The sequence below is a fragment of the Stegastes partitus genome, unplaced genomic scaffold (genome assembly GCF_000690725.1).
Source record: "Stegastes partitus isolate 25-593 unplaced genomic scaffold, Stegastes_partitus-1.0.2 Scaffold1246, whole genome shotgun sequence".
NCBI lineage: Eukaryota > Metazoa > Chordata > Actinopteri > Pomacentridae > Stegastes > Stegastes partitus.
Window position 1 is genome coordinate 124,840 of NW_007578977.1, and position 19,234 is coordinate 144,073.

Below are 19,234 nucleotides of genomic sequence, written 5' to 3' on the forward strand. Positions count from 1 at the left end.
CGCCGCTGACAGCGTGCGATTACAGGAGATGCGACGTTCTCGCTGATGACTGATATCTCGGCTCATTTGTTGTCGCCTGCCAATGTAACAGCTTGGATTAGAGGGATAAACAAACAAAAAAAATAAATAATGAGCCATACATCACAGCTCAGCCGTGGGTGGCTTTCGGAGGAGTCGATATTGGACGCAATACAAGAGAGGACAAGTCATCGGGAGGGTTGTGACAATTGAAGTCCAAAACTGTTTCATATCGGCTTCAGTGGCAGCACCCTGTTAGCGTGGGACCGACATGATTGGGACATCACAGACAGAAAAAATGCAGATCAAAAATAATTAGTCTTGCATTTGCTTTCTTTGAAATTGGAGATTCCTCTTTTTTTTCCCGTTGTTGTTGTTGTTGTTGTCGTCTAGCACGATGCAGCCCGATTTTTACTGAGCATTACTAGCTGTTGTAAGTAACAAGAAAATGTAACCTCACATTAACCCTGTAAGCATAACAGGAAAAGATGGAGAACTGTGAAGCCCTCACACAACATACATGCAACACAGAAAATGGTGCGATAAGCACGTATGTCCATTTCTGTATTCTGGATTCATGTTTACGATAATCATCAGTGAAAACATCACTTGTTCCTCTAACTATGTTTTGGATTCTTCTGTTTGTTTCTAAAATTCTGAGCAGCTTTAATGTTTAGTGGGTTGATTTTCACAAAAAACATGAGTCTGGTACGCTGTTATGAAGAAGCATAACAGAGTTTTGGAGAGATTGGTACGACTAGTGTACATTGTAAGCCATAAGAACTGTTCCTGGGAGAAATTTAGCATACGCTAAGGTGTCAAAAGTGAGAGAAAGTGACCTTAACTCAGGTTAAAACTTTTGTTAATTTGTATATTGATTGTAGATTCGTGAAACAGTATCTCAGCTAATATCCTGCCAAACACCCAGCTAGCTAGTCCTGTGTCGCTGTTTTAGCTAGGTTAGCTTTGAAAACTCCCCAAAGTCGCCAAATGTTTGAACATTTTTCCACTGCCTGGTGTTGAGCAGCAAAAACAACACATTATTTTAGTGTTTTTAAATTGTATTTGAAGCAGCTACTAGCCTAATTCTTATTTCCTCAATTGAGAGCTAATGTTGCTAACCGTCATTCAACATAATGTATTCAAGTGTTAGCATCAGGAACAGACTTTGCTTTTTCAGAGGACTTATACTCGTCTTTTTTCTATCAGACAAATACGAAGCTACAGCGAGGAGACTGTTAGCCGAGATTACCATGAATCTGAAAGTAGGGGCAAACCGTTAGCTTAGCGCTTTCCAAAGGTGAAAAAAAATCTAAATTAGCAGCCATCAATTCTGAATATCTGGTTGGCAAGACTATAGACAATCTCTGACCCCTCAAAGAAGCCGTTTCCTGTGACACTTGTCCTGTTAGAAAAGGGCTTAAGTGGTGTTGGTAGGGAGAATTATTTAACTTTTAACGTAGCTGAGTTAGCTGTTTGCGCCTGCTTTCAGTTCTTTAGCTAAACTAAGCTAATCAAAAGGTACAGATCTACTCTTCTCTGGCAAGAAAACAAATAAACCTACTCCCCATATTTTCAGACTATTCTTTTTTTTTAGAGATTTTAACTAAAAGTTTGGATTCCTTTTTTGAGTCTGCATTACTAATACCCACTGTTTCTCCATCTTTCCCATCATGCAATGCCACTCTCCCTGTTAACCTCGTAAAACAACAGCTTTGTCCAACAACAACGTAACGGCACAATAGAAAAACAACCGCTCTGTACATAGAAAATATATACACTACCCTTAGACTAGACTAACGACAACATGTTCACAAACTCCTTTTTATTGAAAGTGACGTTTGTTCTTTCTTTGTGTCACATCTTTTAATTCTACTGAAACCCGTGACGAGCGCAACGTAAATGGCTTCGCGGCGGTCGGAGACTCTGGTGTGAAACTGCGCTCATCTTTTCAAATTTTTTAAAAAAATTTTTCTTCACAGCGGAGCGCGCAAAATTAAAGAGAAATGAGACCGAGTGGAGAGCGATTAGAGGAGCTGGATAGGGAGACAGAAGGATCGAGAGTGAAGGAGATGGACTCGCGCTGAAGCAGCTTGTTGAGTCATGGCCATGGGACTCGCAGGTCGAAGGTGCCTGCAAGGAATGTGTGTGTGTGTGTGTGTGTGTGAGTGACAGATTGCTTTTGTGTTTGTGTGTGTGTGCTTATATTGGGTGTGACTTTGTGTCTTCTCTAAATCTGAACATCCACGTTTACATACACATTTTTTTTATGGTGCTCATGTGTACGGATGTGTGCTGACATATGTGTGTGTGTGTGTGTGTGTGTGTCAGAGTGAGGACTCGTACTGCAACAGTTCATACAGCAAGGGTCCGTCACGGTAGCGGATGCCCACAGCAGCTGGCGTTATGTACTGCAGGATGTTTATAGTCCTCCGCAGGCGCCTGTCTACGTAGTGGGCGTCCCACGCTGGGTAACGCTTCCTGGGCATGTCGATCTTTATGAGCGGGCCCTCGGGCTTGGTGGTGGGGGGCGCGGACCTCACCTGGAAGACGGGAAGACACGTCTCGGCCACATCCTCCTCCGTCTGTGACTTGGCCATGTGGGCCGGGGTGGGCGGGGCGGTGGGCGGGGCCGACGGGGGCAGGGGGAGGCCCCAGAGGAGCTGGGCGCAGCAGGACGAGGCGGGACTCGGCTGGAGGTGGGCGGTGGCGGGGTGCAGGAAGCCGTAGTACAGCAGCATGACCAGGACGCCACCTGCGAACGTCAGGTAGACGCCACACAGTGCTGGGACGGCGTAGGAGTCGGTCAGCACGGGGTCCCTGTAGGCATACCTGCACATCACACAGGGGTTCAATTCAAGTAGTTGTAGTACAGCAGTGAAATATTCCACCATGTAACAAGTATATTACTGCTCTGTTTCTGGGTTTACAGCTGCCTCCTACACACATTTGGAGCATGCAGTTTTAAAGGATAAGGCTAAAGGCCTCTACATTACTGTCAAACATTTTTTATGAAAAGACAAAATCAATAACATGTTATTTCGTCTCTCCATGCCCTGCCTGTAGCACTCTGCACCAAGGCGCCGCTTTCCTGCCGAGAAAAGCCTTCCTCAAACAGGACTAAAGCGAACATTTGTCGGGGACTATTTAGTTAATACACATTTATTCCTCTAGTGAATATTTATGGCATCTGCATGGTGTGTGTGGGATTGGATAAACAAAGGAGCTCAGAGGAACAAGAAACAGTATGTCAGGCTTTACCTACTGATAGAACCAGATCATTATTTAGTCCATTTTTTTGATAATTAGAAAAATACCAGCACACTTTCTCGTGGAAGCTGGCTCCCTTGTGACGCTCAAATCTGCACTTGAAATCTGTTTATTGTTTATGAGAACTGGATTTAGATTGGACTACTGTAGCTTTAGTGTAATTCAGTTTCAGCCAGCTGGCCGAACGTTTGCAGTCTTTGACCCGCCACGTCAATATTTTAACCTTTTCAGCTCCAGTCCTATCGAGTTTCCTGCTCTGACCATCAGCGGTGGAATGTAACCGAGTTACAATTGTGAAACTTCCGAGCTTAATTTGAGGTACTCGTACTTTACCGGCCCTGCTTTCACGCCACTTTCCTCTTCCGCTACATCTCAGAAGGAAATACTTCTCATCTCACTTTATTTATTTAATTTTTGCGCTTAAAACATATGAGGAACTTGATTGAATATGATGGCTTGGGATAAATTATCCAAAAGATCAAACGAGTACAAGCTGAAACATTTAGTCGAATAATGAATTAACTGGCAACTTTAGAAATAATCTCTGGGCTCTGTCTCATTCAACTACAACAGTAAAATCCTGCTTTTGCATTAATGCATGAGTAATAATAACCTGATGACATAATATATAATAATACAACAATCACAAGGGACCCTTATCTGCATTGAGTACTTTGACCTTTAGTCCTTTTAGTGCATTTTCGTGATAATACTTCACCTTTTTCAACACAGAGGACTTCTACAGTGTGATATTAGTACTTTTACTGAAACAAAGAATCTAGATACTCCCTCCACCACTGCTGACCAAATCCCCGAACGATTGCAGAGCAGCTCCTTGGTTCTATGTAAAGAACCGCTATTGTACATTTTCACTAACCTACTTCTTGCAACTTTTGTCTTGAGACCTAATTTATTCATCTCATTATGTTCCTAATGTTACATTTAAGTTGAACTTGCTGTAGTGTAACTATTGGACTCTTATTCTTACCACTTCATTTTGTGTAATTGCTTTTTTTTTCTAGTACTATTGCACACCAAGCCACCCAAAGAGAGCATCCTCTCTGGTGTTTTCTTCTATTTTCATCCTCATATGTTACATTTTTTTCTGGTTTGTGTTTTTTTTCTTTCTTCTTCCAAACAGAAAGCCCACTGAGACATCATCACCATCTTTTACTACAGGCTCGTGTAGCCAAGATTTCTTCTCTGATATTACATCAGTTGCATCCAGGATGTAAGAAAATGCAAATGACAGCTACTGCATATCTCCTTGGATTAACTCACCACAGGCCGGTGAGGATGGTGTTCTCAGCCAGCACCACGGTGTAGTACGCCACCATCCTGTAGCGCGTCCGGCCCTCCTTCACGTTAAACCAGCAGAAGATGTAGACGATGCCGACCACCATATTGAAGAGCACCTCCTCCCACTTGGACATGCAGAAGTCGGTGCCCCCGTGCACCACCCAGAAGGCCATGGCGCACCAGTGGAGCACCACGAAGATGCCGAAGTAGATGTGAAAGAGGGAGGCGAAGAGGGCCAGCGAGAGGACGCGGGACGAGATGGTGAAGAGGCGCCAGAAGAGGTGCAGCAGCGCCCCGCGGTAACTCATGCTGCGCTGGTCGTCACGAGAGTCTCGCAGCAGCTTGTGGTAGGAGGCCAGAACCCAGGCGAGGGAGAGGAGGGAGGCCAGGGAGGAGATGCCTACAGGGAGAGAGACACAGAGGAGGGTTACGAAAGAAGATTTAGATACAGCAGAACAAGGTAAAATCGTGGTTTCAAGGTTCGTGAAGTATATTAACACTTTATTATGACTCACTGGGGGTGTTTTGTGTAATGATGCGTATCCTTAAATAAGAGGTAGTGTGTGACACGACGGTAACATTTGGTAATGACGCTTAATGCTCTCAAATATAAAGTTATTTTTAATGTCCCAGCTGCTGTGTGCGTACACCCCCCTCAGACTAGTCACATATTTGCATTAAAGTAAGAAGGTGTCCCAAAACTGCAGAGTGATAGGGATGAATAACACCAGTGGGTGGCCGCCTAGATGATACATTGCCTGGATGAATAAGGGAGAGGAGGGCGAAGGAGTTTGGCTAGCACATCCCCCGAACATTTCATGATTGTGCTTTTCTTCTTAGATTACCTGACCAACGAAAAATAAATATATAAAAAAAAAATGGTGTGAAAATCCAGAAGCAGCACCATCTGCAGCCACACATCACTGGGCACAATGTGCGGAAATTGCTAATTACTGTTTGTGCAGCTGCTGATTTGTATGTGCTTTGTTGGCAACATGAAAACACGGCATTATGGCGATAAATGTGGCAGCGAGTTGGTAATGTTCATGCAGAGCTGATTTTTTTTTTTCCAGACGGCCCGTGTGTGGTCTGAGCTCCACCTACACTGCAGCGTCTCGGCTCGGTTCTCCTGGATCATGATGCAGAGCTGCAGGACCAGCTGAGGCGCAGACTCCAGGAAAGTCTCCAGCAGTCGCAGCATGTTGACGTCCGCGTACTCGAACATCATGGCCCAGTACCACCGCCGCTGGTGCTCCTTCTGCCGACGCGACATGACGCCCAGGTACAGCGTCCTGATGTACCTGCAGAGATACAAAGGCTCATTCATGTTCTCACTCAAGGTTTTTCCTGCTTGGAACTTTAGCTTTAAACTTCATGGGTATCTAGCAATGTGAAACATTTAGACAAGTAATCAGTTTTTCAAGCACAAATGCCAAATATCTGCTGATTTCCGCCTCACAAATGAAAGGGTTTCATGCTCCTTTTTGTTTTTGACACATATATGATGGCAACTTGAATGTCTTTCCACTTGGTATGTTGGTCAGATAAAAAACCATTATGTCCGGGTCACAGTTTGTCACAAGGAGTGATCAGGTTTTGGAACTCTCTGCCGACTGAACTTTTAAAACTTTCCTCATTGAGCAATCTTTGGGAACTGTCTGATTTCTGTTTTTTTAAACTCAGATTGCTTTGATTGTGATCATTTAACTGTTTTTATTCCCTCCGTGCTCACATTCCTCTGCCTTATTCTCATTTTATCTGTCGTGTCTGGCGCGATTTCTTAGACAGAACAACCACTTGACTAATCACGAAAATAATCAGCAGATGATGCAATAATGAATAAAGAAATAGCAATCTACTGCAAATAGCAGAGTGACAGATCCCGAGATAAAAACAGCTTGCTTGTTGAGACATTTATGACTAAAACAGAATCCAAATTTAGGGCTTGTGAATCGTGTAGCATGCCGTCATGATTTAAGACTCATCTGTTCGTGGTAAGCAAAATAACGACCAAACAGGTTTTCAAAAAAGTCTGTTAAAATGTTCGATCGGTATGAGACATCACGTTGTCTAGATTTAGATTTGAAAACTCTTGATATTAGTGACACCGGTGAACATTGTTCTGCCAAAAACTAATTAGGATTGATTATCCTTCTGTCTCTGCATTACTTTATCTGCTCTGTGCCTTAGATTATAACCACCACAGTTGTTTTAACCAATTGAAACGAATTTAAAAGATCAATTCAGCTCATATTTTGCAGTTTTCCACTGATCAAAAACTGGCTGTTACCCCTACAGTGTGACCAAAATGTTACTAATGCATCAAAGTGGGTTGATTTCATTCATGGGGGATATATTTTAGGGATTATAGTCCATAGAATAATTGAATAATAGAGAATTTCTTCATTTTTTATCGAAATCCCATCTGTAAATCATATTAATTGCCGTCTAAAGACGGATATTAGACACACCAATTACATACAGCCTAAACATCAGAAACAATCATCTAGGTCACAGTTTTTAGGTTGACAAGAAATGTTCACAAAGATGATTTTTTTGCTGATATAAAGTTGTGTATTTCATTTAAATCAAAGCAGCTGCAGACACATACAAACTGGCCGATGCAGCTTTAACAAGAAGAGCACAGTCAGTTTTTTTGGCACGACACTGGCATCATGTTGATCGATGAGGTTTGTCTATAAACTATAGATTAGAGTTGACTCTCCAGCACTGGCACAGCACTAAAACAAAGTGTGAGATAGGTATGCAAAATTACAAGTATAGTTTGACAAATGTTGTGTTTTTTTTCATCTGATGTTGACCCTAGTTTTTCTAGGAGGCAAGAGGCAACAAAAAAGTGCTTTAAACATGTAATCTGCTTCATGTGGCACCTCAAACACACTTTTACACACCAATCTAACTTTTTCAGAATGTGTCGCTTTTATCTTTATTTTACCGACATTTGCAACCAAATCGGCATTTATTTTAATTACAGTTTGATTTTTCCAACAAAGTACCATGTGAGTGCAACACAGTCAGCAGCAGACCTTCTTCATAAAAGCACAAAAAGGAAATCTGCCACTGGTGGCTTGCATGCCAATAATTTAAATCAATTTCTCATTTTCCTCCCTCCTTTTTCCCTGATTTGACAAATAAAACTAGTTAAATTCTAACAACTAAAACTTATGACTCTGCTGAACTTTTATTAGAAATATGAATACTTCTCAACTTGATCGCTGGTCTTTTTTTTTTTTCTCATACAACATAAGGCAGAAAAAGATGCTTGGGGGGTCATTTAGAAGTTTGCCCTGCAGATTGTTTGGGGTGGATGTTTGTGGCGCTCTGATCCTCAGCTTGTCATGAATTTCAAACATGAAATCGAGTTCTATGTGCATAAATGACACATGCGCAGCACATGTAGCAGAGTAACAGCTCATCAGACGGTGGTGTCAAGCGGAAGAATACCAGTCAATATATCAATATTGCAGTTTTCCACTCCCTAAAAATCAGTAACAGCATCAAGCCCAAACATCCAGCATCGGTCGAGCTCCAGTATGAACATCTAATAGAACCTTTTTATGAACAAACACCCATGACGTGAAGTTGATCCATACATACCGAGCACATCTCTTGGAAAGTACAGCACATGTGGGTGGACGTAGGCAGGGAGTTCAATTAAAATGCCTTCGGTCACTAGCTGTGTGTGCAGTCATGTATGCACATGAGCACAAATGCATTCTAATGATACCCTCCTTGCTCTCGCTGTGCGTGCATCACCGCTGTACGTGCATGGGCATCGGCGTGTGCTTCTTCATTATAAATGGCTCTATATGTACGACTATTACAGCCATCTGGTTTGAAACATACCAGCTTAATTCGCGTACCATAAATAATGCACCACGAAAAGGAAAGCGCTCCCATGTGCCTGCACGCCATACATTCAAATCTGCACTGATGGATGCTTTAACATAAGGGACAAACCCCAAAATGCTGTGTGTCCTTGAGTCAAGATCAATGAAGGATAAACAACCAGCGTCATTTGTTTGGCTTTTTAAAAATCTGTAATCTTGTGTTTAATGTTCACGCTAAGGGTCGAGGTTTTTTCCGAGTGGCGTGTCTGTCGGGTGTGACAGCCACTTAACGCCTTGACATGGAAGGATGTGGTTTCAAACCATATGTACCGAATACTGTAGATCTTCCACCCCACCCTACCCCCACCACTCTCACTTTTCCTTTTCCCTTCTCGCTCTCTTTTCTCTCCCCTCCCCCCCCTTTTTTTTGCCACTTTGTGTACGTCCTCACCCCCCTCTCTCCCTCTCCATCTCTAAGCATTCTGTCTCAATCAGGCCGTACCATTTCCTCAGCTACAACTACCCCCCTCTCCTTGCCTCCTTCTTCTCCTTCTCCTGCTCCTCCACTTCCTCCAGGTGGGAGAGTCCATTCTGCAGGGCCAAGGGGGTGATTACTGGGAAGAGGTGGAAGGGGGGGGGAGGGATGGAGGTAGGAGAAGGATGTTTGTGTGCGAGGAGGGGGTTGATTTAACCCTACAACCGGAGCAGAAGAGCTGAGTAGCACATCTCTGGCACAGCGGGATGCGAACACACACACACATCACTTTACTCTCCCTGCTGCCCACCCAGAGGCAAGTGGACACCATTAAGGAGTCTTCTGGAGAGAGGGGTGGGGAAGGAACCAGAGTGGAGGCTGGAGACAATCTGCTTCCCAAGCTACACAAACAAACATACATTTGTATGAATCAGGGGAAAAAAAAGTGTATGTGTGTGCAGCAGGAAGAGGGGGCACGAGTGTGTAGTCTTTTAGCACTACAATTAGCACCTAATCTTGTCCAACTGTGCGTATACATGTGTGTGCGAGAGAGCGAGGGAGACAAACAGCGAGCGAGAGAGGAGAGAGTTGTGTTGCCAGAAGCGCAGATGCTTTTCCTCTTTGTACTCTCCATGCATGCTGACACTCACGGGAAGAGCCGTGACACCGTTTTTCCACTGGTCACACACACACATGGACACACACATTCACAAATGTGTGCACAGACACAACCCTGACTTCTCCACCTGAAGTGAGGAACACTGACTGAGACGCTGTCAGTGGTGCTGGAAATGGATTCAGCACCACGGAGAGCGCTTCAGTCAGACTGTGGATGTGCTTTATTTCATCTTTAAGTAAATCCAAGGTTTTCTGTTGAAGTGTGTCGAGGCTCACTCTGAACTAGTGCACTTGTGGAAGACAATGTCAGTTCCTTGCAGCCCTCTCAGCAGTGTCTGCTGCTCCTTTCGCAGTCGAGTGCAGTCTGAGTTGCTGAATTAACTTTTCATGAGATGACCCAAAAATTAAAACTCTGCAAAGTTTTAGTGGATCACAGAGTTTGTGTGTGAGAGGACTGTGTCTCTCCTCATATCAGTCTGTCATTCGCAGATAGTAACTCAAGCGCAGGAGAGGTCACAGAGAGCCTTTCCCTGTCACTGTGAGGCGAGCTCTTCTTTCTTGTAGCTACATCAAGTAGACATCCCACTCTACCCATTAGCAGCATCAGTCTGTGTGACACTGTGTGTGAGAGAGTTGTGTGAATGCAGGTAAGGATCAGGTGTGTGCTGTTGTTTGTGTTGTGCCCTCCTACCTCCACACTTGTCCCAGCTGGAGGATGTGTATAGTGGCCTGCCACAGCCAGATGGTGGCCAGCTGCAGGCGGTCCCTGCCGGGATACAGGCACCCCAGAGCCACCGTGCCCCGCTTGGTCAGCCCCTCCACCTCCCCCAGCCCTCCGCCGGTGTAGTCCTGCACGAACCACCGGAAACTCAGAATCTGGACCAGCACCGACGGCACCAGCACGAAAAAGAGCGTGAGGCCGAACCAGAGGTAGTCCTGCCTCTGGTAGTAGTCCACCGCCAGGAACAGGTCCGTGCCAACGTCCCAGAAGAAGACAAGGAGGGCGAGGATGATCCAGAGGCAGTCCAGCCACAGCTGCTCCCGGGGCGGGCAGTGAGTCTCCCGGATGCCGACCCCTCCGGCAGGCTGGCCCCCGCCGAGCAGAGAGCCGAGGCAGGCGGAGCGGCAACCCCAGTAGCAAGCAGAGGAGCGGCAGCACTGACAGATGTGGATCGCGGCGGAGTCCAGAGGCTCCTCGGCGTCAACATCGTACAGCTGGGCGAAGCCGCCGCCGCCGCACCCGACCCCGGCTTTGCCGCCGTCGGACTGCGCGGCCATGTTCCCCTTCCCGCTCCTGCCCTCCTGCGAAACGCACGACAACCGCACCGTGGTGCTTTCTCGCGGGGCGCGGATTCCACGTCACTTCCCAGATACCTGCTGTCCCCTTCCCTCTCGCGCCGCGGCGACTGCTGTGTCTCTTTCCCGCCCGGGGCGCGAGGAGCCATCAGAGCCGGCGGCCGCGCGACGGCGGCTCCCCTTCTTCCTCGTGCGGTCCGGACACCGCCACCGGGCGCTCGCTTGCAGCAGCAGCGGAATCCGTTCCCGTTGTGGTCCAGCAGCCCTGCATCATCCCGTCCTGCGCGCGCGGTCAACTAGGGCGACGGGAGGCTATGACGTAATGCATCTCCCGCTGTTCTTAAGACGTGTGTGTGTGTGTGTGTGTGTGTGTGTGTGTGTGTGTGTGTGTCCTCTAAGGGGGGGAGGGCTATAATGTGCCCCCCCAAAAGTGACTCAGGCGCGTGCGTGTGCGCGCACCGGTCACCACACTGTTCTCTCTCCTGCAGCCTAAAACCCTCCGGAGGACCACCGACTCCTGCGTCTCATGTCGCCCGCACTCAGGCCACAGCTACCCGGCATCCGCTGCCACCCGTGTCCGCTCCTCTCCTCTTCCTTTCCGCAGCTCCAGCCCTCTGCAGCTCCTGCTTTCCCCCCACTCCGTCTTCACTTTCTCTCCCTCTCTCTCTCTCATACTCCGCCCTCTAACGGATTCAACCCCGAAAGCACATCTGCACACACCTACCGGGGATGGGAGGGGGGCTCGTGCTATACTGCGCTGTAGCTCCAGGAACGCGGTGATTGTTTTCCAATGAAAACAGCCACTTTCCTCATTCTATAGGAGGAGAAAAAAAAAATCACACAAGGATTTCCACCATCTGCCTTTTACTGCTGCATCAATCATCATCGTTTCTTCCATCCGTCCCCTCTCTGAGTCTCGCTCTCCTTCACACTCTCCATGCATCCCTCCATCATCCCCTCCAGTGGGCTGCCTGCCCGGTGGCTGTGCCAGCCTAATCAGCCCTAACATATGTGTGTGTGTGACTGATCTCTGCCAGGCAAGCACAATTCAGCACATTTTCTTTCAAAATTACAGTAGAAATAGTGGCATATATATATATCTATTTAGAGTTATTTACTATATTCTTGATTGCAGCATCTATAGTGAATATAATGTTTACTCTAACCAGACTTTCCAGTGATACACTCTGTTATAGTGCTGCCACTGTAATCAACTTTCACTTTAACTGTAGTCACCTGCAAATTACAGCATTTTCTTCTTTGAAAACGTATAAACGATACTCTGACTTGCAGACATGCATCACAAATAGCAATTCTGGCTAAAATGAACCTTTAGAGAACCTTCAGGGAACACTTAAAGAATGTTTCCTGAAGGTTCCTGTAAGTGTCTTTAATATTTATGACGCAGACTTGCGATCTCTTTTACAATTTTAAAAGGCCTACAACACTAAAATTCTTTTTTTTTTCTTTCTTTTTTTTTTTTTTAAAAAGGAGGTTAGCTTTTATGGAACAGTCATTCAAATCCTACAATGTGTAATTAATTGTGGCCTATTAAATATATTGTAGAAACCAAGGAAAAGTCATTTTGCTTATTGTAAAAAATGAATGCAGTAATGCTTCTTGACCACGTTTTCCTCGCTTCATTCCATCAATATTTACAGTATCCTGCTGCTGACATCAATTTTGTTTTTGGCTCCCAAGACAAGCATCATATTCACCAGTATTCAACCACAGTTTGCTGTGTTTTACAGTAATGTACTACAGTGCAGGGAGACAGAGAGGCCAGAAACGTGAGGAACTGGGATGGGCTCTGCGTGAGAGGAGAGGAGGGGGGGCATATATAGAGGGACTATAGGAGGAGAGCTGAAACGCTGAGGGCCGGATGGAGAATGAGAGAGGGAGGGATGGGTTTAGGAATTAGAGGAGGGATGAAAGGAGTGAGTGTGGAGAGCAAGATAAAGATAGAAGAGATGATTCAGGCCGGAGCAGTTTGAAAGGATGAAAAGATTGACGGGAAAATGGAGGAGAGGGGATGACTGGAAGATTAAGGAATTGTGGCAGGGATGAAAAGGGTGTGTCGGAGAGGAAGAGAGGGAAAAGGCATGTTTTTTTGTGGGATAGAGTGGAAGAAAATGTGATTTACTGTAAAAAAATTGAGGAAGGAAAAGCAGATAAATGGCAGAGAAGGGTTGCGTTTAGGGAGGAAGATGTCAGGATGGGGAGGTAAATAAGGATTTTTTTTGAGAATGATGAAGGTCAGGAGGAGAGAAAATGAATGCTGGATTGAGGAATTACTGCACAAATGGAGAGAATGAGTGTGGAAGAGCGAGGGAGAAATGCTGGTTATCATAGATAAATATTGCATTAAAACCTGTGCACTGTTGTAAAGATATAGCCAATGATGTCATTAAACTGAGCTGGAAACACACACACAAGCAACTCTCTCTCACACACACACACACTTAATTTATTTTTCCCTACACACACACACTGTGAAATATGCAAGCATGCACTGCATCTCTTTATCACACACTTTCTGAGAAGCACGTTCCTGTGCGAGCTCTTGCACTTTCTCTCTCTCGCTCTCTCTCCCCCCTCCTCGCTCTCTCTCTCTCTCTCTCTCTCGCTGTCCACTGGAGATTAGCCGCTCTGTTGTCATGACGACCGTGGCTGTGCGGCTGAAGGACAGGGAGAGGGAGTCGATGGTTCGCCGTTTGCGCGCGAGCGAGAGACAATGAGAGTGAGTGACGGCAACACTCGAGGTATTCAGCTGCAGACTATTCTCCCTGACACCCGCACTTAAGGATAATTGCACCCAGATCTTTGAGAAAGAGCAGAGAAATGTGACTTGCAGGGACTTGGGGTGGATGTTTGTGGCGCTCTGGTCCACAGAGATCTCAGCTTGTCATGAATTTCAAACATGAAATCAAGTTTTATGTGCATAAATGACACATGCACGGTAGAAGACAATCCTCTTCCCCCTGAATCATACCCAGAGAAGCGTGCAGCTGCAGTCCCACCCTCCACTATACAATATTTATCCAAATGAGTTCGCAAAAATGCCACGAAATGCTCCCGGCATGCTGCTATTCAAGAGAAAAAAAAAGAAGCAGCTAAATCAGCACCAAACCCCCAAATGATCAAAACAATGACCTTGTTCTGAGTTGATGGGAATCACAAAATGAAAGTTTTAATCTTCCCATGATTGAGGACAGAGTTAGATAAGGTGCAGATGTAATTAAAAAAGATAGGCGCCAAAGTTTTCCTGTTCACTGTTCAGGACATCTCTGGTATGCAGGAAGTGTACGTCTGCACAAAGGCTTTAGAGGGAAAAACAATCTGAAGTTAATTAGAAAATTAAAAAAAAATAAAAACAGGAGTATTTGACTGTAGAGACAAGGACAAAGTTTCACAGATTGTTGAAAATCAGAATAGATGGCAAACTGGGTTGTTGTTTGACTCCAGATAGGGAGTTTGAAGAGAATGTGAGCACAGTAGGGAGGAGGACTGCTGAGAACAGGCGACTTTCAGCCTCTAGGAAGAGCCTGACAGCGGAGGAAAATAGTTCTGCTATGTGCGCTAAACTGACTGTATTATAAGTTAACGCATTTAAAATGTTACTCAAGAAAAACTGGATCAGGTTAGGAAGCTCCGACTGCCTAAAAAAGAAAACATTCTCAGAGATTTGTCGAACTCTGGTGGTGCCTTTTGAAAACTTTTCATCCTTTTCTCCGCTTTGTGGCGTTTGAAGAGCGAGTGCAGAAGCAGAACCGTATACACAGTAGTGTTCGTGTATGAATTTACCTCTGTTGTGGTCATGTACCAGTGTTGAACATTAAAGGAGACACTACAAGAGAACAGCATAAACATGAAGCTATAGGGAGGTTGACTGACCCCAGCTGATTGCACACATTAATAGAATTAGTTCTTGTGTGTCCGAAATGTGATGCTTAAATATGAAAATGACGCAATAATCAATTAAACATGTGCTCATTTGCATACATTTCAACATCAGAAATTCTTTTGTTGGCATTGGTCAAATGTTTTTACAGAGGAAATGTTGGATATCTATTTTTATCGCTCTATAAATCAGAAAAGAAGCCCAAAAAAAAGCCTTTTTTGCTGTGATTTGAGGAATAAAATGTTTAAAAATTCAGGCTATGAATTGTACATGAACAAAACCCCACCTTCAGAATATAGTGAGGAATAAAACTGGAAAGTTTCTGTAGGGAAATGCCACTGAAGTGGAGATTTCTGGCTCAGTCATATATTGAGAAAACAGCCTTTAAAGACATGTGCTCTAGTTTGATCTGCATACAAAAATGTGTATTTTGGATGTTTTTTTTCCACTAGACTAAAAGGTTATGGAAGCAAAATGGCCCAGAATCTCAAACTTGACCAGTGCATCATTTTTATTTTTCTGCTGCGTCACATTGCTGATAAGACGTCAAACTGACATCACTGTTCGCTTTGTCAGATCTGCTGAGGTGAAACTGCGTCTTTAACGTTCATGAAGTTTGTTGAACTCACATAATTTTCCAACATAGCGAGAATCACATTCAACCTGAGAGAACATCGAATCAGCCAGAATCACTCCTGTTAGTGTTTTACAGTAACATTTCAGCTATTTCAGGATTAATATTAAAGATGCATTAACATGTTAGCAGCGTTTAGAGGTATAGCCAATTGTAAATACTGTATGTAAGTATATTTGTATACATTCATTTAGCAGACTACTTGGGGTTCAGTGTCTTTTTCACTGTGACACGTTGACAGGATTCAAGCACCTCAGAATTACACGTAAGAGTACAATATCTGAGTAAATGTATGTGTAAAACTGGAGGTTCAAAATGTACAGCCTCTTAACACAAACCTGACTGTCATAGGAAGAGACAGATCTTTGAAAAATAGAAGCAGCTAATGTGGGAATGCATGTTGCGCATATACGTGTGTGTTCGTGAAGCCAACAGACTGAAGCTATAAAAAAGTCATTATGCAGCCATAGTTGTGTCATTTTAGATTTGTTTGGCTCGGCTAACGGAGACAGTTTGATCCCCTTTTCATTGGAAATTGATGTGTCACCATTTCAGTGCTGTGGCAGTGTAAGAAATTTAGCTTTTGTACTGTTATAATTTTAAAAACGAGAGAAAGAAGACATTTATATAATCGCATGTATAATGTGGAGTTAGGTTTTTATGCAGTGATTTTTAAAACAGCATCAAACAAATAGGTTTGAACTTAAGTTCACGACAATGTTAATTACAGCAAAGCCAAAAACAGTAGAAACAAAATCTTTCCCTCTGAATGAGTCATTTTCTCTTCCAGAGTTTTATAACTGATAATGAGAGGAGCCACTTAAGTGTTGATAGTTTCCTTCCTCCGCTGGGAGCAGTGATTTGTCAAGAACTGAGAACAATGCTGAGAATAAGTCGGATTGGTGAGGAGATCCTGCAGCTTCTCCACAATCGAAGGACCTTTCATGGTTTGCTGCCAAGGTCAGTGTGCAGTGCAGTGCTGCAGCGAGCTGGACTCAGAAGCGCCAGGGTCAGCTCAGGAGGAATGTCTTATTTATGAAGCGCTGCTACAGGTTGAAAACACGTGGATTTCAAAGGCAAACATAGTGGCTGAAAGAACAAACTAACTAAAAATGGAAAGAAATGAACTGTTCTCACCAGCTGAGGCATGAACAGAACAAGAGACTTTGTGCTTCAGCTCCTCTGACTGTATTATGTATAAATTCAGACATTGTTATCAGCTGGTCAACAAGTCTGCTGCTGCATCATTCAGTGAGGAAGGCGTGTTCAGTTTGTGAAAAATGCAGCAGGGTGGCTTCGCTGCTCCGAGTCGTCACGGACACAAAGCAGGCATTTACATTTTGAAAAGCTTGTGAGATTTGTGAAAAATTCAAAACGTGGAAAAGAAAAGCGAGAATCGGCTGGAATGCTGCTTTGTGCTGCAGACGGAAAATAGCAGAAAAAAAAAAAAAACTGTGATAATGTCCTTTGTGTCTCTGCCTCTTCACCATCTGTTTCCAGCTCTGTGGGAAAAAAACGATTATCGCTCAGGTTAATTAAAGAGTCTGTTCTGATTGGCCACTGAACCCTGGGTTACCAGGGCTGAAATCTGACCTGGGTTTGGTTAAAATGTCTAAAATAAGGCCCCTGAACTGAAAGACCCTTTATGTAAATGAGATTTTATGTGAAATAAATGACAAAGTTAAAGTGCAGATTAAGAAATTAATGCATTTTAACCTGCTCGCCTTCTGTTCTTTCCACACCCCGGGGTAGCAATGGGACTTATTTTATTAAACACATATTCAAAGTGTTATGCAGAAATGAGCATAACAATGACAATCTCAAAACTAGGTGTACACAAGATATGAAGCAAGGACTTGGATTAAGGCTTATATCATGGAGTCCTGCCACTGAAGAGCAGCTGCAGTCTTTGGCCAGCTGTGGTTGTTTAATACGCCATACAGCCTGAAAGGAAGCGTTGATAGATGATGTTGTTGTTTTTACGCCACATAGGAGACGGGGCTGTTGCAATTGCCGCCTTCTGTGCAGCGGTCGCACGACGAGTCCACATGTACGCACCCTTCTTGTGCTATTCACGGCATCATAAGTGGAAATTTCACACGTTGTTTTTTGCCCAGCTGCTTTGCATTTCCTACCAGCTTGCTAATTGATTAGCCCCGGTGGCTTCTCAGCACCGACAGTATCACCCATGTTGCCTTCTTAGATGCAAAGTTACCACTTAAGCACCAAGCATTCGACTTCTTTCCTCTAAATAGGACCATAATTTATTAAATGAACACCGTGCTGTTTTGAAACTAGGCATTGAGACCATAAACATATTAGGATTTGTTCACTGAAGTAACAAATCAAGCAAAAAATAATGTCATTTTCTTTTCTGTACAATCAACCTGTTAGAAAGAATGCAGGTGTATGGTGCTTCTCTTTTTAAACGTGGGGGCTACATCCGTTTAACTAACCCTAACCCTAAACGAGAGACCGCAACGATTCATTGATTAAATTAATTGCCAACCAGTCAAATAATTGGTTTGGAAGTTTATAGCCTCCTAAATATGAATATTATCGGGTTTCTTTCCTTCTCTTGAACTGAATATCTTTACAAAAAGCTTTTGGAGACACTGACCCACAATTTTTTTTGCTATTTTATGAACCAAACAACTAATCAATTAATCAAATAATGAATGATTGACAATGAAAATTTCTTTTTAGTCCAGTCTGCTTCGTCTCTGCATATCCTGGGTTGGTGCAGCTGTACCAACTTGACATATCACACAGCCCCACGCACAGCTCTGGTGCTGGACTGACTCAGAGAGGTGAACACCAAAGCCTCAAATGTCTGATATCATTAATATTCAGCGTGAGCCAGTCATGATTAATGCAAATGCATCACTACAGAGTCATGGGCCTTTACAGAAAATGTGTAATTCGTTTTATGTAAGAAAAAAAAGAAAAAGAGAGAGAGATGTGACACGAGTTATGGAGTGTTAGGAGAAATAATATTAGTCTTTTCTTTGTCGATGGAACACGATGTGAAAAATGTCCTCGCTGTGGAGTCACCAACGGCAATTAGTCGGCAGTTATGAGAGACTGTGGTGGGAGTTTGGAGGAGTGATGAAATGTATTAGACTCCACAATCTGCTGTGGTGTAAATATTTTCTCACTGCTGAGAATCAGTTGGATCTTTGGGACACTGTAGGGTTGAAAAGCATGTTTGGAAATCATGGCAGCAATTTCACTGTTCGAGGTTTTTATTTATATTGAGCCAACACTCTCGGAGCTGAGATCAAGGATTTTCTTTTTGTATTAAAACAAAGTCTGTCCCATGCTGAGTTTTCGGTTTGATATCGGAGCTCCGTTTGATTTTGCTGTGGTACATTTTGTGCATCGGGGATTGGGAAATGTCTCACTTGTGAGTCTCTCATTGTTAGTACAGTTTATTTCCCTTTTAGCAGGTGTTAAATCCAGTCACCGTGACTCCACAGGTGCTGTTTGTGTCGGTGTGTGTTATTGTTACACCTCAGTCTCAAAGGTCTGTGAGTGAACTTTGTCACTACAGATAGAGCGGTGCACTGTGAGGTTTTCATTGAACACTGGAACGAAACAAACAGAAACGCAGGGGGACGTTTCTTGTGACAAACTGTTTTTGGCAGGAAAGGAGAGACTTGTTTAGAATGGCAGGATCAGACTGGACTCTTTCTGCTATGCGTGAATGGGAGGTAAGTTTAAAGAATGTAGCATTTGGGGAGGTGTTGTTTTCTTGCAGAGTTTGACGAAAAGACTGATGCAGCTCTTATAAATGTGTGCTTAATATACTGTAAAGCTACAGCCAAGCGCGTCCCAGTGGGGGCACCGGAATCTTTCTGCGTGGAGTTTGC

At 44.0% G+C, this 19,234-nt stretch overlaps 2 protein-coding genes across 2 annotated transcripts in view; one reads left to right on the top strand and one right to left on the bottom strand.

The window, feature by feature from the left end:
* Nucleotides 1-2,345: 2,345 nt before the first annotated feature.
* On the bottom strand, nt 2,346-10,809 carry xkr6a (XK, Kell blood group complex subunit-related family, member 6a). The gene is made up of 4 exons (XM_008297772.1): nt 10,223-10,809; nt 5,692-5,888; nt 4,570-4,987; nt 2,346-2,850 (listed from the first exon to the last, which is right to left on the bottom strand). Exons 1-4 carry the CDS (start codon nt 10,807-10,809, stop codon nt 2,346-2,348), a joined length of 1,707 nt encoding a protein of 568 aa, XP_008295994.1.
* An 8,221-nt stretch (nt 10,810-19,030) lies between these two features.
* The window catches only part of gckr (glucokinase (hexokinase 4) regulator), a 10,822-nt gene continuing 10,618 nt past the window's right edge, over nt 19,031-19,234 (top strand). Inside the window, exon 1 of the mRNA XM_008297773.1 lies at nt 19,031-19,075. Coding sequence (XP_008295995.1) covers nt 19,031-19,075 — 45 coding nt within the window. The remainder of the gene's footprint in view (nt 19,076-19,234) is intronic.